The 23,731-nt window shown below is 46.6% G+C and overlaps 3 protein-coding genes across 4 annotated transcripts in view; 1 reads left to right on the top strand and 2 right to left on the bottom strand.

The window, feature by feature from the left end:
- The window catches only part of LOC135904734 (ipis-1-like), a 196,699-nt gene that overhangs the window by 57,026 nt on the left and 115,942 nt on the right, over positions 1 to 23,731 (top strand). The gene's annotated exons all lie outside the window — the stretch shown is intronic.
- On the bottom strand, positions 599 to 23,221 carry LOC135904767 (ipis-1-like). Its single transcript, XM_070522304.1, has 2 exons — positions 22,843 to 23,221; positions 599 to 3,557 (listed from the first exon to the last, which is right to left on the bottom strand). The coding sequence occupies exon 2, from the start codon at positions 3,543 to 3,545 to the stop codon at positions 2,316 to 2,318; it is 1,230 nt and encodes a 409-aa protein (XP_070378405.1). The 5' UTR covers positions 3,546 to 3,557; positions 22,843 to 23,221; the 3' UTR covers positions 599 to 2,315.
- LOC139048004 (ipis-1-like) lies at positions 15,027 to 21,777 on the bottom strand. The gene is made up of 2 exons (XM_070522305.1): positions 21,685 to 21,777; positions 15,027 to 16,314 (listed from the first exon to the last, which is right to left on the bottom strand). The coding sequence occupies exon 2, from the start codon at positions 16,301 to 16,303 to the stop codon at positions 15,164 to 15,166; it is 1,140 nt and encodes a 379-aa protein (XP_070378406.1). The 5' UTR covers positions 16,304 to 16,314; positions 21,685 to 21,777; the 3' UTR covers positions 15,027 to 15,163.

The raw sequence follows: 23,731 nt of genomic DNA, 5'->3' as shown, positions 1-23,731 counted from the left end.
ATGATATTTACTAAGTATCCTATGATTTAATGCATTAAACTCATCTAGTACGTTTACCTTGCAGCCCATAGTTCAGCAACTATCCTTGAAGCCCGTCATCATGCATGTGTTAGAGAAATAAGTTGTACTGGTTGATTAGAGATAAAAAGCCAACATTATTAATTTAGGACTGAACCGCATTCACTGAAGCGGTTCTATATGCATTCCATAATATACACACACACACACACACACACACACACACACACACACACATATATATATATATATATATATATATATATATATATATATATATATATATATAAAGGAAGGCCTGGGGAAAGTGCCCTTTGCCTCTCGTGTATATTTTTTTGTCAGGGAATCTATGTTAAGGTCGCGTAATTCCCGTAAGAATCGCATAGATGACTTGCATGATTACTGGACTGCATACGGGGGGAACGTTTCAGTACGGATTCAAGTGGCATGCCATGTCAGGCGAGAGTGTCAAGTTAGCAAGTTTGGCTGTTTCGTGCAGCAACGCTGTTTCCTTATCAAAGAAACATATTTCAAGTACCCGGTACTGGCGTTCCTGTCCCCAACCCCATTTGTAATCGCCCTGTCGTTTCACCGAACTAACAGGCACGATGGCACGCAGGCGCCATATTCATCAGCCAATGTAATTAGCAAACCAAGACGTTCGCATAATCAAACCACCCCGATATTACACTCAGCAGACAAGGCAGTCGCCACTACAAAGAACGTCGCGCACGCAGAGCCGTTTTTATCTCGACTAGGCAGCGAATGCAACGTACGACAGCAGTAGAAGTAAAAGCGGGTCACACTAAAGACGTCAGTTCACCAGACCACTAGGGCGATATCAGACTATTTATTGCTCGTGCAGAGTTCCGTTAACACAATTTGTGAATGCACCAGTTCGCCAAACTGCTAGGGTGATCAAACTACTAATCATGGAGAGCTGGGTTATGACATTCGCTCAAGACACCGGTTCAGCAAAACGCCCAGGCCATCGGCCTACTGCTAGTACTGAGCTTTGCTATCACAACCACTTACAGCGTTGGAAGTGCAACACAGTTTTGCTTGTTCCGGCTAGCGACAACGAAAAGATATAAAAAGTCACTTTAGGACGGAGAGGAGAATAATGGGAGCCAAGGAGCTTAATTTCTAGTGAAAATTTTATAGAAAATAAAATTGTAAGGTTTTATACGCGCCAAAAACACGATACGATTATGAAGCATGCGGTAGTGGGAGATTCCGGGTCCATTTTCACCACCTGCGGTTCTTTACCGGGCATTTAAATGCCTAAGTTTTTGTAAGAAAACCGGAATAAACTGATTTATTTTTGCTTGATTTGATATGTGCACGAGCATTTTTTTTATTTCGTCACCGTCCCCGAAATGAAGCCGTCGCGACCGAGCTCGAACTTGCGACCTCGAGCTCAACAAGGTGAGGCCATAGGCAACCGTGGTCGGTCATTCAAATCCTATTTAAGCCTGGTATCCATACCTTCTGCAGATAAAGGCCTCTTTCATTCATTCAGCCCACACTGTCTCGTGCCTCGCTTTCTCTCTAAATCAACCTCTCCCTGGTAATACACGACGACAACCATTCTGCCGTAGTCAACATGCACAGCGTTTAAGACCAACTTGAAACGCGCACTAAGCAAGGTTCGCTACTTATACTTGGCCGGCTGTCTCTATCTATACAGTGGGAACTCTATTCAACGAGGTCGGCCCGACTGGAAGATTGTTTCGTTATATCGAGATCTTCGTTAAACAGAAAAGATTAATTTGGAAACCGTGACCAAATTTATAGTGCCTTTCGAAGACTTCGAAAGACGCTTTGGAACGTGAAACCACATAATGTAATTTAATTTCCAGAGACAGAGCATCATTTGCAAAAGCGCTTTGTCCAGAGCGAATTCTTGCAAAAAAATGTAAGCTGGCGAGACGGTGCTGGTGGCTGAAATGTTCACGCTAGGAGCTAAATTTGATGTTTTTTCCAGCGTCTACACGGCGTTCTCGAAAAATTGTATGTACGAAATACTTGACAGCATGCAGTGTGTGATAATTAGTGAAAGTAGGGCTTTACTGGCGACTGATTATTATTACACTACTGTGGAGTAAACAGCAAATAGAAGACACTATTGGAGCAGAAGGCAAGCACACAGCTACAACATCAGGCTTAGTAGCCACGCCAATTAACAAAGCCACACAAGTAGCCACTAAACTCTGGTACTACAAGTTGTTACGAGCAACTGGATCATAATACACTACTGATTGCGTGGGACAATATCCTTGTTCAACATATAAATGCTATGGCGTTAACTCCGAATTGGAGTCATCCGAGGACGCAGGCGTTGATGAGCTGCTTTCGGAGTTTTCTCCTTCTGCATTAGCTGAAAACAAGGAACATTCATCTGCTTCAAGGTCGCGAACAGAACCCACGAAAAGGATAGCCTCTGGGTCTATACTGCGTATGAAGAACATAAATGGGCGGTTGACATTAAACAGAGGCGATGAGCAGTAGGGTATAGCTTTGATGGCCGTAGCAGCAGCTGCCTCCGTGCCTTCTTCGTTCACCTCCACGAAGGCCTTGTGGAATACTTCGGAAGCCATAAGATTGCCCATATCGCTTATTCCACTGAGATCAGCAGCCGGCGTGAAGAAGTTTTTGACCCCCATAGAAGTCAGGGTTCCCTTGAGATCGATCGAGTGCTCTAGCTTGAACTTCGGCAAGGATAGATGGACGCCGGATACCAAGACAAAATTATTCAAGAGGCCCGAAAGCTTTTCGGCTGTCAAGCCATCCTCAAGTTCGGACAGTCCTTCGTATTTATCGGGCAGGAGGACGACCATGGAGGCCTTGCCGCCGCGGTACGGTATTTCCAAGGCCTTTGCCGCTGGCTTCACGAGGCGACCCATCATGAAGTCATTTTTCTGACGCATCATATTTACTTTTCTTTTCGTCTTTGAATCCAGATGAAAACTCATTTGGCACGTCGACTTGGGAGGAAAATGTGAATCCCAAGTTCCCTTAAAGTAGACGGCATTTACGATGATCAAGGTGGTCACTGCGTCCACGCTATTATCGGGGAGAAGGTCCTTGATCTTTGATTCGGTGACCTCTTCGACCCAGGCGTTAATCCGACGTCGAACCTCTTCGTAGTGGTTCTTGAAGTCAACGGACTCAATGGTGGTGTCGTAAGAGCCCTGAAGACGAGAAAGGTAACTCTCAAGAACCGGAAACGTCTGTTCAGAGTACATCCGGTTGGCGAGGTGTAGCTTCACATCGGGGGCAAGGCTTCCAAGTTTAGAAAGTAAACCAGAGAATTGCTGGTGAACCTCTTCGCTGGTGACGTGTAGAACGTTGGCCAGCTGCTGAGCCGTGGTACTACGCGCCCCGGCCAGAGCCATGGAGAGTGCCGTGGAGATGCTGTATGGTGAGAAGAAAATGTTGCCTGTACGACCATTCTTCTCGGCGAGGTGCTTGTACAGGTCGATGGCGAAGTTGAGGAGTGGCTCGTCAGGCGTTTGGCTCTCCATGATTTCGGATACCTGGGAAAAAAGGGATGTCGCTACGTGAGATAGTCCGTTCAAGATGGCGGAGTTACATAGCACAAATGGTCAGAAGGCATACGATATGGATTCGGTATATCAATAACCAGCAGTAAGTTATAAGAGCAGATGGATATACAATATGAATCAATTACATGATCGACAGGCAGTCAGCCAGAATAGTCACGCCGTTAATGCAGTGTTTTTTGCCGACGCGTCAACTGTTTCCTTTGTCAGTGCGATGAAACGAATTAGTTAACATGAGAAATAATATTAAGATAGGAATTATTTTTTGAGATAACAGCGTGTGTAGTGTGCATGATCTCTTTCCAATGAGGTACGCTATCCGGGAATAGTTTTATTACCGTTCGAAACTCCGGAAAACTCACTCTCTTCAATGTGAAAGTTGTAGTGCAAAATAACATGGAACAAAAGAGCTTCGAAGCACGATAGCTACCGCAAGTGCTGCTGACGAAGGTGCAGCAGTGGCTAAGCGCACTGTTCTTGTTGTGCCAAAAAAAAAACAACTTTCTAGCTAATTTCCCACTACGCTAGTAAACATGAAGTTTATGCGTCTTAACTAATCGGCGAACAGAGTTAGCTTGCCCATGCTGACGCAGTAGGGGCCGAAGAGCAGAGATGGAGCAAGTGTTTTTACCGTTGGTGCTCATTGTTGCGTGCATCTCTTCACGGGGCCAATTCTTTGACTGCAACCGAGACGGTGTTTCTGCCGCGCCTAAACATTTGTTGCTTCATGATTCGCCATACACACGTTGTCTCCACAGCGCTTCGACTCCCCGTCGCGGAGGCCGCGTCCCATAGAGGTGATACGCAAAAAACGTTCCCGTGCTGATGTGTAGGTGTACGCTAAAACACCATATGTGTCAAATTAATCCGCAGCCGCACAATACAGTGGCCCTCGCAACCCACTGTGCAATTTGAGCACGCTAAACACCACATCAAAAAAACATTTGCTATGTATGTTGTACGCATACATACTCGAGTAAGGCTGCTTCCGAGTGAATGGATTGACAGTTGTGGTATTTTCGCATTGACTTCAGTACTAAAAGCTGATCGGTTCGCATTGTTTTGTGTTGTCAGTGTAGAAGCATAGATAAATGATTTCGACAGAAACTAACTAACGAAGACGGTTGATGTTAATGCGATTGGTATTCAGGCAGTGTAGCGACCCACCACATTATTGAAAACACTTTTATCTAGGATCAGCAGTGGTCGTACTGAAATTTCCATTGGTTCCACTGTACGTGACGTGCACTGTCTCCGGGATAGGCCCACTTTACTATGAGACTCGCTCGCGAGGGTCGCGCATGGCCATCACGGCATCGCGACGACTGCATGGGGGAAATGACAAAGAAGGAATGACGTCACATGGAACGACTAAGTAGGCAGCACGACGGCGGAATGAAGACAATGGGGTCACGACGACTGTATGACGGCGATGGCATGACCATGACTGTGTGACGACATCTGTGTGACGTGAAACGAACGACGAAGCGGATCACGACGACGGTGTATGACAACGAATGCACGACGACGACTGTAAGATGACCACGCCGTGACAACGTATTGCACGACAACGGCGGCATAATCCCGCTTGAATGACGTAGCATGACTACGACGAAGTGACGAAAGTATGACGTCTATGGAACGACGAAGGCGGTATGATGACAACGGCTCAACAGCAACTGGATGAAGTTTCTGGAACGATGACGATGGTTCGACGACAACCGGATGGCGGCTACTGTGTGACGATGATGACATGATGACGGCACGACGAAAGTTGGGCGACGAACTTGGAATGATGACGATGCAAGGACCACGGCTGCATCACGACCGGGAGCACATTGTGTTGTGTCGGCTGGCGCTCGTCTTGATAAGAGCACTCTGCGAAGTGCGCATGCGCCACTAAGTGTTAAAAGCAGAGTGCCCCTTGCTAGCGGCCTTCTCTTTCTTGCCGAGCCTCAACCCACAAGCATGGGTTAATGAACGTCATTCACCCGGAACTTGTCTGATCCTTTTCAACACGCCTGGCGCAAAACGTAACACGTGGCGACGAAGATGGGATTTTGAAGAGCTGCGCAGCGTCAAGGAAGGCAAGTGTTCTCGGCATTCAGCCTCTGTTCAGTATCGACGATTGAAGAGTACTGCTTTTTCTTTTCTTCGCTGACTGATACCATGAACGAAGAAGCCAGTGCAGGTTCGACGCAGTTTGCTGCTCAACTGGGCCACATGGAACCATTCGACGTTTCCTCGAATGACTGGGCGTCGTACGAAGAACGGCTGACGTCGTTTCTTATCGTCAACCGCATTCCCGAAGGTGACAGTACAATCGCCCAATTTTTTAACCTGAACGCGCGAGCATCGACCGGCCAGTCGATAAGCGCCGTATAACGGAGTACAGCGGCGAAGTGTGCGAGAATACGCGCGTGCGCGCAATGCACAGTCCAATGCAGCTTCCCTCTGCCAGGCGTATTCTCGCACACTTCGCCGCTGTACTCCGTTATACGGCGCTTATCGACTGGCCGGTCGATGCTCGCGCGTTCAGGTTAAAAAATTGGGCGATTGTACATGCATTCCTGAGCATCATAGGCCCCAGTACCTACAGTCTTCTGAAATCGCTGGTTGCCCCGGAGCTGCCTTCAGCCAAGAGCTTCGAGGTACTAAAGAAGACGCTGGGGGACCATCTGTCGCCGAAACCGTCGGTCATTGGCGAGCGAGCAAAGTTCCACAGGAGGCAGCAAGTCGAAGGCGAGTCCATTTCTGATTACATTGCCGAGCTACGGAAGCTAGCACGCACCTGTGATTTTGGAAGCGCGTTAGATGAATCCCTCCGGGATCACTTCGTCTGCGGCTTGTTAAGAGAGGATATACAGCGAGTGCTGTTCACGGAGGATAGCAAGCTTACGTTTCAGAGAGCGGTAGAACGCGCTGTGGCTATGGAGGCGGCAACGAAAAGCACTGCGGAAGCCCGTGCAGGGGTGTCTACAGCCAACCTCATTCATAAGGTACAGGCGACTTCGAGTGTCCAGTCGCAGGCATGTTTTCGCTGCGGGTCGCCGAAACATTCCGGCAAAGCGTGTCCCCACGTAAATGACAAATGCTATAAGTGCAACAAAAGGGGACACCTACAACGAGTTTGCCGTAGCACCTCCAGCACGTCGCGAGGGAAACGCCCCTTCAAAGACACTGTAAAAACGTTATCGGTAGTATCCCGCTCGGAAGTGGTATCCGTAAAGGGCGTATCTGCTCCCAGTATTGAGCCCATCATGGTACCGATGAAAGTAAATGATGTGACAGTCCATATGGAGCTAGATACAGGTGCCGCCGTCACAGTCATGCCTTTCAAACAATACCGCCAATTTCTTTCATCAGCCAGGCTCAACCCGACAGAAGTGAAGCTCCGCACCTATACAGGAGCCCTGGTGATCCCAAAAGGCGTCCTGCAAGTCAAGGTGCAGCACGGTGGCAACACGGCGAGCCTTCCTTTATACGTCGTCGACCAGGAGGGGCCGCCGTTGCTGGGTCGGGAATGGCTTCAGGCAATTAGGCTGGAGTGGAGCAAAATCTGGAACGTCCACCAGCTGCCAAGGTCAGAGCTGCCTTTTTCTTGTCGTTTAGAGGAAAGGCTACACGCCTTGATCGCAAAGTACGACTCTCTATTTAAAGATGAGTTAGGCATGATTACAGAAGAAAGGGCCGAGCTGTATTTCAAGCCTAATCAGGCACCGAAGTTTCTCAAAGCAAGAAACGTGCCGTTCGCACTGCAAAAGGCGGTTGAGCTTGAACTTTCGAAGATGGAAAAAATGGGCATCATAACGGCCGTTGCCACGTCAGATTACGCAACGCCAGTGGTACCCGTTATCAAGAAAGACGGTGGCATACGTCTCTGTGGCGATTATAAGGTGACAGTGAATCCGTGCCTTGACGTCACACGTTACCCGTTGCCGAAGGTCGATGACTTATTCGCGGCTCTGTCTGGTGGCACTCATTTTTCAAAGATCGACCTAAACCGCGCTTATCAGCAAGTGGTCATGTCTGATGCCTCAAAGCAATACCTAACCTTGAACACGCACAAAGGATTGTTTGTCGTCAACCGATTACCTTTTGGAATCGCTTCCGCGCCGGGGATTTTCCAAAAGATAATGGACACGATGTTGAAGGACCTCAAGGGTGTTTGCTGCTACCTAGATGATATTTTGGTAACTGGGAAAACCCTAGAAGACCACTTAGCTAATCTCGAAGCGCTGCTGGGGCGTCTTCAAAGCCGAGGTGTCAGGGTAAAGAAAGAGAAGTGCTCGTTTTTTCAAAGCGAACTTCACTACCTTGGGCACAAAATCAGCGCTGAAGGCATTGCCCCATTGTCAGATAAAGTTGACGCACTTCTCCAGGCTCCAGAACCAAAATCAAAGAAGCAGCTTCAGTCTTTGTTGGGCGTTGTGAACTATTACAGTAAGTTCGTGCCCCAGTTAGCAACGATAGCTCAACCATTTTTCAGACTTCTGCAAAAAAAGGTAGCGTGGCACTGGGACGAGCATGCTAGAAAAGCGTTCAACCAAGTGAAAGCGCTATTGGCACAACCACCTACGCTCGCACACTATGACCCTGAAAGACAACTTAGGCTGTCATGCGACGCTTCTCAGTATGGTGTAGGAGCGGTCCTATTTCATGTCTACGATGACGGAAGGGCGCGGCCCATTGCTTACGCTTCACGCACGCTATCTGAAGCGGAAAAGAAATACAGTCAACTGGAGAAAGAAGCGTTAGCCATCATTTTCGGTGTAAAGAAGTTCCACTTCTATCTTTATGGGCGCTCATTCACATTGGTCACAGACCATAAGCCGCTTCAAACAATATTGGGCCCGACAACCGGTATTCCCACCATCGCGGCTGCTCGTTTGCAACGCTGGGCCGTTACGTTGGCAGCCTATTCCTACAATCTTATCTTCAAAAAATCGAGCGAGAACGCTGAAGCCGATTTCTGCTCGCGTCTGCCGCTGCCAGTTCTTGAAGCGGAAACCACAGAAACAGAGGAAACATTTTATTCGTTGCGCTTGGACTCGTTGCCTGTTTCTAGTCGAGATATCGCGGCTGCCACATGTAAAGACCGAATTCTTTGTCAAGTGAAGGAATTCACAAATGTAGGATGGCCCGCGTCGATCAAGGATGAACAGTTGAAGCCTTTTTTTCGCAGATGCAACGAACTGACGGTGCATCAGGGATGAGTCATGCTGGGCGCAAGAGTAGTCGTGCCTGCAAAGCTACAAGGGTTCGTTCTGGACGAACTCCATGACGGCCATCCCGGCATCGTACGCAGCAAAGAACTAGCACGCAGCTACGTGTGGTGGCCAACTCTTGAGGCGGACCTGGAACTTCGCATCAGAAGCTGCGCTAGTTGTCAAGAGCAACGTAACGCTCCAATCAACGCACCTCTTCACCCGTGGTCATGGCCGACTTCACCGTGGCAGCGTGTTCACGTAGACTTTGCGGGACCTTTTCAGAATACCATGCTTTTAGTGGTGGTCGACGCACATTCTAAATGGCCAGAGGTTTTCGAAATGAGATCGACAACTACAGAAAGCACGATTCGTTGTTTGACTGAGCTCTTCGCACGTTTTGGTTACCCTGAAACAATTGTTTCCGATAATGGACCTCAGTTTGCTTCGCAGGAGTTCAAGCACTTCGTGCAGGCAATGGGAGCGCGCCACGTCCTCACGGCTCCCTACCACCCCAGCTCCAATGGGTTGGCAGAGCGTTTCATCCAGACCTTAAAGAATGCGCTGCGCAAAGACGGCACAGGAGGAACATTGCAGGTAAAGCTGCATAAATTTTTGCTGTCGTATCGCAACACGCCACATGCGACGACTCGTGAATCACCGGCGGCATTGCTCCTAGGACGACGCTTACGCAGTCGGCTAGATGCCGTAAAGCCTTCCGTGGGGGAAAGAGTAGCACACAGACAGTGCACTCAGGCATTAAGTCGTCCGTGTCGCGAACGTCACTTCTTGGTAGGCGACAGCGTGTTAGCACGTAATTATTCTGGAAAACCAAAGTGGACTCCCGCTGTGATTGTTGCTCAAACAGGACCTGTCTCTTTCCAAGTACGTGCAACCACCCCGAGGGGCACATTCACCTGGCGTCGGCACCAGGATCAGCTGTTACAGAGGCCTGCAGAGGACGTTACCCCTAGGCATGGAACAGCTGGCGAAGTTACGACCAGCGAGTTCCTGTTTTATCCTGAGACTGCAGGCGCACCAGTTCCTTCCAGTCCTCAACCGCCCATGGTAACTCCGGTTGCGCAACAGGCAACACCAGCACCCGCCGAGGCAAGACGCTACCCCATGCGAGATCGTCGCCCACCGGATAGATTCCAAGCTGGACTCTGAGTGACTGTGTGCTCCATTAAAAGGGGAGGTGGTGTTGTGTCGGCTGGCGCTCGTCTTGATAAGAGCACTCTGCGAAGTGCGCATGCGCCACTAAGTGTTAAAAGCAGAGTGCCCCTTGCTAGCGGCCTTCTCTTTCTTGCCGAGCCTCAACCCACAAGCATGGGTTAATAAACGTCATTCACCCGGAACTTGTCTGATCCTTTTCAACACGCCTGGCGCAAAACGTAACACATTGCTTGTGGCCCAGGCTACGGTAGACAACTCGGGTCACTCGGTCAGTGTGAGAGGATACATAGATAAATAAATCAAAAGGTAGATAAATAGATGGATAAATCAAACAAGATTGTGTGAATATATATGGCGCGGGCTCTTAAGAGGAAGCTTTAGCTTGGGTGCTCCTGTCTAAGTACATGTAAAAGGAGAATTTTTGTTTCTCTCGGCAACCACTGCACCAAACATGGAAAGGTATGCTGCACTTAAAAGAAAAACAAAATCTAGCGACTGGTCGTGATTTTTTTATTTAGGTCGTCAAGTTTATATTACAAATTGGCAAGAATTATAAATTTTCAGGAAACGACACTATCAAGTTTACAACTCTGTAACTCAGCAAAGAAAAATGATATCACAATTCTGTGAATCAAATCTAATGGTACATCTAAAGCGGACAAAAATTACATTTATTTATTTATTTATTTAAAATACCTTACATGCCCTATGGGGGCATTGTGCAAGGGGGTTACAAAATCAAGGCAAAAAAAATAGAAGTGTAAGCAGCCTTCTAAATTGTAATACAAAAGATACACCTCAACGCAGGGCTCATCAACATTAGCACCAAGATCAAAACATGAAAAAGGAACAAGTGAAGTAATGAAAGGCCACAAAGGTACACTTAAGGAAATAACATGAGTAAAACTTAACGTAAGACACTAATACTAGAAAGTAAAATACACGAGAAATGAACATATCAGGGAGTACAACTCTCGAAGGGATATTTAGGGAAAAAGAAGCAAAATAGCAATAATATAAACAGGGCATACAAGTGAATACGTGACGCAGCATAAAATAGCAATTCATAAGAGCGAGATAGCAATGCATCAATAAAAAAATTAAAAAAAAACATCACAAGAAGTTCGAAGTACATTGCCAAGTGTAAGAAACAAGATGAAGTGATTTGTAAGTGCTATTATGAAAAATGCTCCAGTGGGAGATGACGAAATGTTTGTTGATCTGACTCGGAAGCAATGTGATCAGGCAGATTGTTCCAGAAGCGAATGACCGTAGGGAGTGCGGAAAAGTTAAAAGCATGTGTCGTACCGTACGTGCGCGCAAAAGTTAAGTGGTTATTTAATCGGCGAGACGTGTTCGAGGCGATCTGGATATGCAGTGTGGATTGTGTGGCATTAAAAGCATATTTGGGAAACAAGGATAACATAGCGATAATACGGCGAAGATCTAAAGGCTGTATGGAATGATCGAGTTTGATTTGCATTACGCTGAAGTAATAATGGCTATAATTACGTGAAATGAAGCGGGCAGCTCGGTTCTGGACTGATTCAAGCATGTCGATTAAGTATGTAGGATGTGGGGACCAAATAGATGATGCATACTCGAGCTGCGGACGAACAAATCTCTGATAGGCCAATTTGCGTATGTTGGAAGGTGAATTACTCAGATTACTACGTAGGTAAAATGTCCTTGAAGCTTTTGCGCAAACGGCTGCAATGTGGTCTGTCCAGGAGAGGTTTTCGGTTAGGTGAACACCAATATATTTATACGATACTGTATGTAACAATTCTCTATTATTGACGTTGTATAAAAAATGTGAGTTGTCACGCTTACGACTAAAAGAAATTACCTGAAATTTTCATACATTTAAAGTCATTAACCAGGTGTTACACCAATTATGAATTAGGCTGAGGTCATTTTGAAGGGCCAGGTCGTCGTCAGCACTGTTAATTGATCTGTAAATAACGCAGTCGTCAGCGAAAATACGTAAGCGAGAAGAACCATTAAGTGGCAAGTCTTTTATGTAAATTAGGAAGAGTAAAGGGCCCAAAAGGCTGCCCTGAAGTACACCAGAAGTAACGTGAGTAGGAGACGAAGAAATATTATTAACTACTGTGAACTGTTTACGATTCTAAAAAAGATTACGAAGCCTTGTAAGAGTAAAGGAGTCAATTAGAATTGCAGTTAATTTTGCAATAAGGCGAAAAATGAGCTACACAATCAAATGTGTTGGAAGAGTCAAAGAAAATCCAATCGGTCGGCTGGTTATTGTTCATGTCAAGGTGCAGGTCAGTCGTGAATTCAAGTAACTGTGTCTCCATGTTGATGGCGAAAAAAGAAATTATTGGACTCTAGGTGATTATAAATATGAGAAGCAATTATATGTTCGAGCATCTTGCAGCAAATGCATGTCAATGAAATTGGACGGTAATTTTCCTGGGAGTTTTTATTTCCAGTTTTAAATATGGGTATGATTTTGGCCATTTTCCAGTGATTGGGCAGCTGTCCCGATGACAAATACTGCTTGAATACATGGTACAGAATGTTACTGGATGTAGAAATGGTATTTTTTAATATCTTGGAACTAATATTATCAATACCAGATGAAGTAGATAACTACAAATTATTAATAAGACATGCCATTCCCTCCACCGAGATTTCAATACTTTTCATGAATTGCCAGTCATAATCAGCAACATCAGGTACATTGGTATGATCCTCGCGGCTGAAAATCGATGAAAAAAACGTATTAAACGCAGAGGGGTATTCATTGTCAGAGAGGGGAGTAGCTAGGCTATCCGGTCAGAGTCACGGTCAGGTGATATAACTCGCCAAAACTTTTTCGGATTCGGATGTAAGAGAGTAAGAGAGAAGGTAAATCTGTGGATAAATATTTATATTTAGCTGCAGCTAAGCCAGAACAGTACGTTTTTTAAGCAAGGCCTGCACCTTTCCCACGAAGGAGCATTATTGACGCGTTTGGCGGTATTGTACAGACGTTTCTTTTTATTCCTGAGCTTACGCAGGGCATTATTAAAGCAAGGATTTGTTTTGTCATTTGTTATCGAGATCAACAGGATATATTTGTTAATTACAGCAGACATTTTATTCTTGAAACATACCCAGTTGTCTTCCACCGAGCGATTATAAAAAAAGGAAGTAGCGTGCGGTTGAAAAATACTTAAAGTTCATCGTTTATTTTCGAGTAGTTTGCTTTGTTATAATCACGTATTATTTTCTTTGAGATCCCTGAAAAGGGTAGTGGAACACTGATTGTTACCTGAAGTAGATCGTGATCGCTAAAGCCTTTAGATGAATTACGGATTCAATCGTTTCGGGAGTGTTGGTGAGTATACGGTCTAGACTGTTAGTGCCACGGGTTGGTTTGTCAACGACCTGGAACAGGTTAAGATCTAAAATCAAGTTGAGAAAATCCACTGAAGATGGACAAGATAATGATAGATTACGCCAATTTATGAGTGGAAAGTTAACATCACTGAATAAGTAAACAGAATACGCTGGACAGAGCTGGAGGCAGTGGCGTAGCTAGGCCGTCTGGCACCCGGGGCCCTATGCTCTTTTGTCACGCCTCCCCCCTCCCCCCTCCCCCCCCCTGGTGTAGTCGAGGAAGGCGAGGATATCGACAATTTTCGGGTGTCTTCAGATGTATATGACAGCCTCGCCCCCCCCCCCCCCCCCGCCTACTGGCCCTGCACCCGGGGCCCACGGCCCCCCGGCCCCCCGGCCCCCCGGCCCCCCCTGTTGCTACGCCACTGGCTGGAGGGCCTATCCAAGGGTACAGGATTCGACTACCCGCTTAGCGAAGGAGAGACAGCATTTCCCTTTTATTTTGCTTGGTGATCAGCGACGAAGGTCGCTTGTCGAGGCTGCAAAGCAGAGAGGCTGTGGCCAAAGACGAATGCTGTGTTTTAAATGAAATCTTTGCTCGTTCTTCCTACTCCGCGGATGCTGCCATCAGCTGTCTTGCCGACAGTACACTTGTGTCGCTGCGAATGTGCGACAGGGTATGTCCCCGGCTTGACAAGTTAGGCCACTACGTATGTGGACTTCAGAAGAGTTTAGGCTTGGGCTGGTTGGTAATGCATAGTTACACTAATGTACAGCTGGGCGTGCGGCATTGGGGCCGCGAAATTTAAGCGATGACTCCTGCTTGATTCAATGCTACTCTAATCATTCAACGTTCACGGCTTGCTGAACAGGATGATAACTCGAACTGAACGTCACTCTGATTATCGATGGAGCGGGAAAGACGCGTCAAGGAATAGCATTGAAAGAGGCATCTCTACAAAACTGTGTCCTGAATATGTGTATTCTTGTCTAATGTCCGAGAACAAATATCTGTTGCTAGATAGGTGCCCGAATATACAAATGTAACAAGTGGCAAAAAGTGAAAAAAAGTAGGCAACAAAACTATGACGAAGTCGGCTACAGAGAAATGATGAAGACGGTAACAGGAACAGCCGAGTGCAGAGAAAGAAGTTAAACAAAATAGGACCAGAGTGTGTGCTTTGAGGGGCAGTGGTTCAACACTTGTATCATTCAGCCGCTTTCGCCAGTCAGAGCGCGTTTGTCAAAAGCAGTCCTCGAATGTACGTGAAAGTGATCAACGGTAGTCGATTGACGTTGCACGCAACTATTTCATCCATAAAGGAAGACAGAAACCAGAAAATGTGCCTGCCAATGCTGCTGAAGCCTTTGACGAGGCTTTAAGGTTTATGGCTCTGGAGCGGGCGGGCAAGCGGGCTTGCCGGCAAGCGGCTATGCGTTTCAAGTACTATCGGCCATACAAAGTCTCATAGAGACATGTACGCAAGGGGTATTGCGTAATGCTTTTTGAATATCTAAAAATCTCCAATGTACTTAAAGCTTATTCTATGTAATAGAAAGAATGGTCTAAGGTATTTGACCACAGCCATTTTTACTGGACGTCAAGAAACGCGTTTAGTGTTTGTTGGTAATAATGGGACATCATTGTACACGTAGGGTCACGAAGAGACACATGCTGTGTCCCGCCTGTGAAATGAGAGCCACAGACACGTTTCAGCAGCGTAAAACGGTTTATTGCAACATTTATTTTTTCTGCAATATTTTCTATGCCCTGGAATAAATCAGCAAGCCGTTTGTAACATCGATAAGAATGATCAACAACGAAGCAGAGCCCTTTATGTGTTTCAGTTACAAGTCACGAACGGAGCCCATGAAGAGCACGAGATCTGGGTCGCAGCTACGAATGAGGAACATAAATGGCCGATCCACAACGAACTTGTAGGTCTGTGGCGGCATAGAGGACATGCAGCAGGCTACCATCATTACTGCTGTGGCAGCGGCGGCTTCGGTGCCCTCTTCATTTACTTCTACGAACGCCTTGTGAACCACATCGGAAGCTGACAGCTCTTCCTTCTCGCTAATGCCGGACAGGTCGGCTTCCGACGAAAAGAAATCATTGATTCCCATTTCTTGCAACGTTTCCTTCAGACCGATCGCCTGTTCCAATTTGAACTTCGGCAGATATAGCTCAACGTCCGTAAAGCCACCAAGATTGTTCAGCAGTTTCGCGAGCTTCGGAGCCGTCAATGCCTCCTCAAGGTTCGACAGTCCTTCGACGTCGTTGGGTAGAAGCACGACCATGGAAGTCTTGCCGCCTCGGTATGGGATCTCCAGGGCGGTGACACCGAGCTCCTCGCTGCTGGCCATGCTATAATGGTCGTCGTGGTACATCATGTCAACCAGTTTCTTGTTTTTGGAGTCCAGGTGGAAATCAGAACTACGAGTAGCATCAGGGTTGAACTGTGAGTCCCAGAAGCCCTTAAAGTAGATGGCGTTTACCAGGATAAGTGTGGTAAAAGCGTCCACGCTTCCTCCGGGAAGGAGATCTCTTATCTTGGATTCTGTGGCTCGTTCGACCCAGGCGTTGACTTGCCGTCGAATGTTCTCGTAGTCGTTCCTGAAATCGACGGACTCGATAGTAGCTCCATAGCTGTCGCGCAAAAGAGCCAGGTAGCTTTCCAAGACTGGAAACGTCTTTTCGCAGTACATTCGGTTGGCGATATGGAGCTTCACATCGGCAGCGTAGGATGGTAGTTTCGAGAGGAAGTCAGAAAAGTGGTTGTGTATCTGTTCACCGTCAACTCGAAGAACAGCAGACATTTCCTTGGCAGTTCTGTTCCGTGCACCTCCAAGAGCCATTGAAAGAGCAGCCGAGATGCTGAATGGCGAAAAAAAGATGTTCCCTTTATGGACACCCTTTGGCGACAGCTGGTGGTACAAGTCCACGGCGAAATTGAGGACGGAATCTCCAAGCTTGTTGACGGCCATGCTTGAAATGCCTGCAGGGAAGCGAAATAGATTTTTGAGAGTCCTGTAATGGGAGCGAACCACGCTAGCGGAAATTAGTCCCTGTGGCTCCTCACTATATGGCAAGAACGATGAACGCAGGCTTTATGCAGCGAAGCAGAAGTGAACACACAGGCATCAACAAATGGCGAAATTCAGTGCAGTGCTGAATATATGACAGGAATTAAGAAGTGACTGTGTGTTTGGTGTCAGTGCCAATTCACAGGCGTAGCACTCGCTTCTAAAGACGCGCTGATAGCAAGGAATGGTTGTATTCGCTATTGTCAAAAACAGGCGGAATGCGTCGCTGATCTTTTTCTTCAAGTACCAGGCGTGCCACTAATTGCCCCGTACCAACCAATACGAACAGTTCACGTCATGGGGGCCTGACTTGACTCGTTGCCTAGCTGAACACTAAGCGGTTGCTTGTTACGAACTTTTCGAATAGCAGCTCGTGCACAGCTTGTCTGGCCATTTCAGCAGGCACACGGCGCGTTCATGCGTGAAGTGACGTGGGAAATAATAATGTGTGCCCAATGTGTGAGCTGAGAGGTGCCTTTACCGACATACTTTCTTGATAAAATGTATAGATAATACAAAAACCGGCAAAAGAGCTAAACAGATTGTGTGGCCTTCCCTGTCTTTCTTTTTTCTGTTGCACAGGAGAATTTCCTTTTGGTGTTCGCACTTTGGGCAATAAACGTTTAGTTGCAAGTCAGTGCTGTCAGTGTGTGCTTTTTTTCTTATCTTAGTCGTTTTAGTGCCGCCACTCCTTTTTCAAAATGATTCATGATGCTGCCAACAAATTTTTGAACACTACGCACTGTCAAGACAAGTAAAATATATATTTTTTCATAAAAGAATAGACTTGCATGTCCCAAATGTAGTGCCAGAAATAACTGATGCCAATTCTTCTATGTTTTTGTCTATTTAATAAGTAAAGAAAGTATCACACGAACTTGAGAACTATATATCACTTCAAAGCCAGCAAAGCAGCTAGGCCGACTCTGAGGGGCCAACTTGTGAAAGCTTTTAATTCATACGTGCTCTTTGCTATTGCCCAGCCACCTTAACTAATACGTACAGCATCAGTATTGGCTGTAATTTGCTCTTCCGAACAATTCTAGCACAGGAGCTTCTTGTGCATACGGGCCCACTGCTTTCATCATAAATGCCTTCTCTATTCCTTCTGCCAAATAGGAAAGGCACATGTGAGAAACGTGCCTCAACACAATGGAGCTGTATCCTCAGTTTGTTGGCACACGGGGCAGGCATTCTTAGGCAGAGTTAATACTCTTTTTTTTGCAAAGTAATAACAACGTGAAGAGATATATTCACTGTCTGCTCCAGACTCTTAAAAAACGTTGACGTGTGTAGTCTTGTGTACGACAAAGATGATATCCCGAAGCGAAATCTAAACGTTTTAGTTTTTGTCGTTGCGTTTTGCGCGTGTGTGTGTGTGTGTTTGTGTGTGTGTGTGTGCGCGCGTGTGTGTACGTGCGTGTGTGCCTGCGTGTGCGTGTGTGTGTGCTTCTATCTTTCTTCTACATTTATTAAGCAAATATCACACGAACTTTAGAACTATATCAATTCGAAACCAGCAAAGCAGTGCATGGCGCTGATATGAAAAATGTAAGAGTGAAATGAACAAGTTGGGGCCAAATATTTTAATGAAGCTTTGTCAATAAACAACCTTGTTCACATTTTCCTACATATGCAACGGCCAGGGAAAAACCTCAATGGCGCTATTCTTTGTTCCAATGTATTACTCAGGAGCAGCTGTCACTGTTCGTCTATTCTCAGTAAGTGCGCCGAAATTATAGCAGCAACAGAGAGCACATACAAAAAGCAGGAGTCCGGCAAAATATACGAGGGCGAGCCAAATGAAAGTGAGGTAATGCGAATATATGACAAATGGGGTATCTCATTTTCAAATCACCATGAGCATTTAGGCATTGGTCCCGCTGGCTAGTCGCGTGATTCCAGTCTCATAGACATCCTTGGTTTGCTGTATCAAAAATTCTGTAACTGGCTCTTTCATGTTGTCGTCCGACATGAGTCTGGTTCTATTGAGCTGTTTCTTGAACTGCCCCAAAATGTGGAAATAGCAAGGCGACAGGTCTGGCCTGTATGGCGGATATTGCGACGTTTCCCACTTTAAATTTGCTAGTTGCGGATTTGCGGATATTGCAACGACGTGGGGACGGGCATTGTCATTGAGCAAGATGGCCCCATTCGTCAATTTTTCACGTCGCTTGTTCTTGATTGCAGCACGCAGCCGATCCGGCGTTTCGCAATATCGGAAACGATTGCTAGTCTCTCCAGGTTTAACAAAGTAGATCATAAATGGCCCCTGACGATCGAACAAAAAAGTTAACGCATTTCTGGCGGAAATGACGGCCTTTGCTTTCTTTGGGGGTGGTGAATTCGAATGTTTCCATTGTAAGCATAGCCGTCGTGTTTCAGGCTCGTAATATTGGCACCATTATACGTCCCCGTTGACAACTGCAGACAAGAAGTCGTCACGCTCATTGTGATACCGGATGAGATGAGTCAAGGCAGCGTCGAACCTCTCCGTCTTCCGGGGGTGGCTCAAAATCTTGGGCATCCATTGCGCATACTAGAGCCGATAACCGAGACGTTCATGAATTACGGTGTGTACCGAACCGTGACTGATGCTCACACGCTCTGGCAGTTCATCGATGCGTATCCTCCGTTCTTGTCTAATCAACTCATGAACCTTTGCAATTGTGTTGGGGGTGATTGCACAGTGCCTTTGGCCCGGTTTTGGATAGTCGTTGAAACTTTCACGTCCTTCTTTGATCCCTCTGCTCACACGCTTCACTCTGGCCAATGAAATGCAATGTTCAACGTAGACGGCACCCATACGGCGACTAATTTCTTTTTGGGAGGTACCTTCAGCTGTCAAAGGGTCACTGCGCCATGCTGTTCACTTTTGGAGCGTCTATTATGTCACGCAACCATGTTCAACCCAATGTATGAGGGCATTAAAGAACATTTATCCTCACACCTGCGTGTCACTTTTTTTAAATGAGAGATGCCTGTGTGCTACGCGAATTCATCGCAGATAATAAACCGAACCAATATTCCTCCCCGCTTCCTTACTCCCACTTCCTCCCCGCGTTTCTCCCTAGCGCACACAAGACTGAGCCACCAGCGTCAGCTCACCCATGCCCCCCCGCCCCTGCATTTTCACTCGCACATGCAGCATGCGGAGCGCGGTCACGATGTTATCGCACTTGGTCTTTATGCGGAACATGAGGGCGACGGCAGGAATGCGCTTCGAGTGTCCATATAATTCCTATCGCAATAATATAATAACAGTATCCGGCAAGTGAAGCATCCCGTGGTCAGCTACATTCCTCAAAAGAAGAAGTAACCAAATCGAACTTTCACCATACGACAATTCGTTGCGCCGCAACAACGTCTTTTCTCTTTCTTTTGTCAAGCTGGCGCACCGAAAAAAAAAACTGAGACGTAAACATGGTGGCTACAATCGAATGGCTACTTTAGGCGCCTAATGTGGTTAACGAAGGAATATCGAAGAAAACTTGAGACGCTTGGTCCACAGAGAACCACATGCATACTGGCAGGCATTCTACACCGGCGAAACAAAACTTCCAGTAGAGGTTGTGCTCAAGCGAACGCGTTGCAATCCGTCGAGTCCTCACAGTGATGGCGGCGAGCGACCATTGTTTATTTTACTCGTCTGCTTTCCAGAAGGCATCCAAAACTCTGCCAGGCGAAAATCCACTCGGCCAGACAAAAACAAAGGCACACCGAAGGGCGCCGCGCGCTGGTCGGGGAACACAAGAAAAACGCATGCGCTGTGGCTGGCTCAGCCCCGCGGGTAGCGAGAACAAGAAAATTGGAGAGGCTCAATGCGTCCTCGCGACTAAGAGTCAAAGTAGAAAAATAGGAACGTAGTTATCTTTGCTGGTTTTAGTGTCTTGGGAAGGATGCTTTGGCGGAAGTGAAATGTTGGTATTTTTTTCTCTGAGATGACGGGCACAAATGAACTACGATAACGCTTCGTCTCATCGAACTTCGCTGCATGCTTTGTCAACTTTTCTGATGGTGTGTTGAATTTGGCTGGTCCCGTTGTGTGGTCCGATGTACGACCTTAGAAAAGTTGATGCAGCTTTGGCCGTCACATACTTAAACAACATTAAACCCACAAAGTTCCGGCATTGAAAATGTAAAGCCCGACTTTGGAAGTATCAAGGCACCTTTCGCATCAGAAGCGTATGAGAACTTTATACCCATAAAGTTTCGGGATTCAAATCCATGCGCTCCGTAGATTCCGCGGCCTCCCCGAGATGCCGTGACGAGCTCGATCGTCATCAAAACGCCCTTGAAACTTTGTGCTCGGGTGGGGCTCGTCGCGTTATGCTACTCCGGTGCGTGGGCATTGCAGCGAAATCGAGCCCGAGTTTGCCATGTTCGCGCTGAAATGTCTTTTCGAGCGTGAAAAAGACATTATCGACAAAATAGAGAATGATTTCCAGCGCCGGGGCTTGTTTCAGTCGGCGGTGTATGACAGCACGAAAAAATTTGGGGAGGAAGGGGATCTGCAGCCCCATAAGCATCCCCTGGCTAAGCCCCTCGTGGGTGTGTGTGCAGAAAGCGATCATGCCCCGTCCACAGAGCTGAAAGAATGTCCCTACCCGAGATTTGACGCAAGCAACTTGCAACAACAATTGGCGCACTGACGAGCGTTTATAATGACTGACACGCGCTCCCTCTCGGCCTAGTCCATCTCTATTGTGAAGTGTGTATGCGACGTCGCAAGGAGCACTCGTCAGCATGGCCGTTCTGGCTCCATCTGAGGTCGAAGACCCCGACAGAGCGTCCTGGCAACTTGCCCGTCTATCGATCTGTGTCGTCTCATTTTCTTGATGTTCACGTCTAGCTTAGAAAGAATCCGGCTCTTAGAAATGTAGATTGCAGAGCGGTTTTATTGCTTTTTATAGTAGGTATCAGTTTGGAGGAGGGGTTAATACGCAGAAGTCTAAATTAATGATCGCTAGTTTGTCAAGAGAACAAAAATTCGTGATTGATAGTAAGCCCCCCACAAGCTGTGCGAGACTACATCTGTCAAAGAAAGAAACTCCCAGAAGAAAAAAATGGGATTTGGGGGGGTGGGGGGGAATGGAAGCGCTTAGAGAAGGCATTTCCAAGTAATTATTGCTAAATGACCGTTGTATCTGAAAAAAAATATAGAATCCATGCATCCTGCCGGTGCTAAGCTATGGGACGAGAACATGGGAGTTAAGCAAAACAGCTCGAGAAGCAACTACGTAGCGCGCAATGAGCGACGGAACGAAAAACGATAAACTTACCGTTAAGACACAGGAAGACAGTGGTGTCGGTTAGAGAAGAAACGGGCAATTGGCTTAGTTGAGATAGTTGACTTAGTTGACTTAGTTGATAGTTGAAAGAGATTATGATAGTTGAAGAGATTAAGTGAAAGAAATGGAGTTGGTCAGACCACGTAATGCGTTAGGCAGGTGACCGATGGTCTATGAGATTAACAAAGTGGGTACCACGGGAAGAAAAGCGCAGTTGAGGATGGCAGAGAAGTAGGTGGTGTCATGAAATTAGGAAATTTGCAGATATAAGATGGGGTACAGCTGGTGCAGGACGCAGGTAATTTGACATCGCTGTGAAAGGGCTTCGTCCTGCAGTGGACGAAAAGAGGCTGACAATAATGACCACGAATTTTCACGCGTAATTTCATTTGTATTCGCGACAAAAGAAAGTGCAATGAAGTTACAGAAAACAAAGATTAGGCCATAGGGGCCGGGCAGGGGGGTGGTGGTGGGGGGAGGTGTGTAGTCAATCTGGGCCCACAACTTGTGTTGGTCAGATGTGTTCACCGCACGCGACAGTCGAAATTAGTAGGTGGCATGCGCGTGCTCAAGCGAAACAATTCAATTAGTGACACTGTGGTTTTCTTGCTGGTAGAGAGCTAAGTGCAGCAGAGAGCCATATGTAAGGACTATCGTACTACAAGTAAAGGCCTTTTATGCCACAAATATGCATTACGGAAATTACAGATACAACCGCGAAAGTTAGGTGTCAGCCTATACGTTTTTTTGGTAGTAGGAATACCAATCGTGCTTGTGCACACGCTTAATCCACCTGTATCGTCTGAAATAAGTTCTTCTGTATGCTTGGCTACTGGATCGAAACCGGATTAGCCAGAATAAGTACGATAAAGGCCACCGATATAAATGTAGAGGATAAAATCTAGCAACATTTATAATAACCACTGTTTAAGTAAAAGGTCTTCCACTCACTATTCGTCAGTTCAGTAGACTTCCTTTATCTTCTCTGACTATGAATTAGTGACCTACCTCTTTGCAGTTAAATATGCTTGGAGGCCGGTATAACATAGCGAATAGCTGCCGTTGTTCGTTAAGGCTGCGAAATATAAAGTGTTCAGAGACTTCACAAAAATGGCTGTCAAAGAGAGAGAAAGAGAGGAAGAAACACACCTGACAGTGATGCTCGCAGCGATGTTTAAACGATGTCGCTGGCCCAATGAGCGCGAAGTGGGACAGCGCGGTCGCTGTTGGCGCCTTTCTCCAAGGCGCCGGGTGGGCGTTGCCGAAGCCCTCGACGGGGAATTCCAGCCGGCTACGTCGTTGTTTATCAACACGTTCGCCGCTGAAACACGGTCGCAGCTCCTTGACGAGCTCGTTTCTTTTACTCTCACTTTAAAGGGGGCCTCGTTCACCAGCTGAGATCGATTTTCGGGCTTTTGTCACTTCGCCACTGAGTAATAAATCAACAATGTAGCTGAGGCACCATAACCAGATAGCCTTGGGTCTGTGCGACGTTGCTTTAGCTTTCGACACCCCCCATACAGAAAGCGCCGGCTGCAGTGGCGCCATCTATAGAGGACAAGTGGTAACCCTGTTCGAAGACTCCTGGGTACTGAAATTCTCTAGCATCGACCTCGTTTTCCCTCGTGTGACCGGTTTTTCGCAAGGAGTCCCTAGGATATCTCAGATGTCCCCAGGAGCGCTCTTTCTGCACAGAGAAAAATTACTTCCCAGGACCGCGTTCCGGCAGCGAAAGAACGTTGCTTTCTGTTCGGTTCGTGCCTGATATTGATGTCATCACTCTTGTGACTGAGTGCTAAGTGTGTCACGTGGGGTATATAAAACGAGTTTGTTATGGGATCGTGTTCTCTTGATAAGCGACGTTTTTGGGAGGAATCCTCTTCTATCGTCTCTCGGCAAGAGAGAATAAAAGACGCGGTAGAAAACGGTGCTTGTAAAAAAATAGAAATAATGATAAAATGAAATAAATATATTAGTAAAAGAACAAAAGAAAGGGGTAAAAGGAGAAACAGACAAAAAAAAACACTAAGCAAGCGAA

The sequence above is a fragment of the Dermacentor albipictus genome, chromosome 7 (assembly GCF_038994185.2).
Source record: "Dermacentor albipictus isolate Rhodes 1998 colony chromosome 7, USDA_Dalb.pri_finalv2, whole genome shotgun sequence".
In the NCBI taxonomy this organism is placed as follows: Eukaryota; Metazoa; Arthropoda; class Arachnida; order Ixodida; family Ixodidae; genus Dermacentor; species Dermacentor albipictus.
The sequence above is the reverse complement of the archived record's forward strand: the minus strand, read 5'-3'. Positions and strand labels throughout refer to the sequence as shown.

Bases quoted from the DNA above. Each gene is read 5' to 3' on its own strand.
- LOC135904767 (XM_070522304.1), bottom strand. From the start codon at position 3,545: ATGGAGAGCCAAACGCCTGACGAGCCACTCCTCAACTTCGCCATCGAC.
- LOC139048004 (XM_070522305.1), bottom strand. From the start codon at position 16,303: ATGGCCGTCAACAAGCTTGGAGATTCCGTCCTCAATTTCGCCGTGGAC.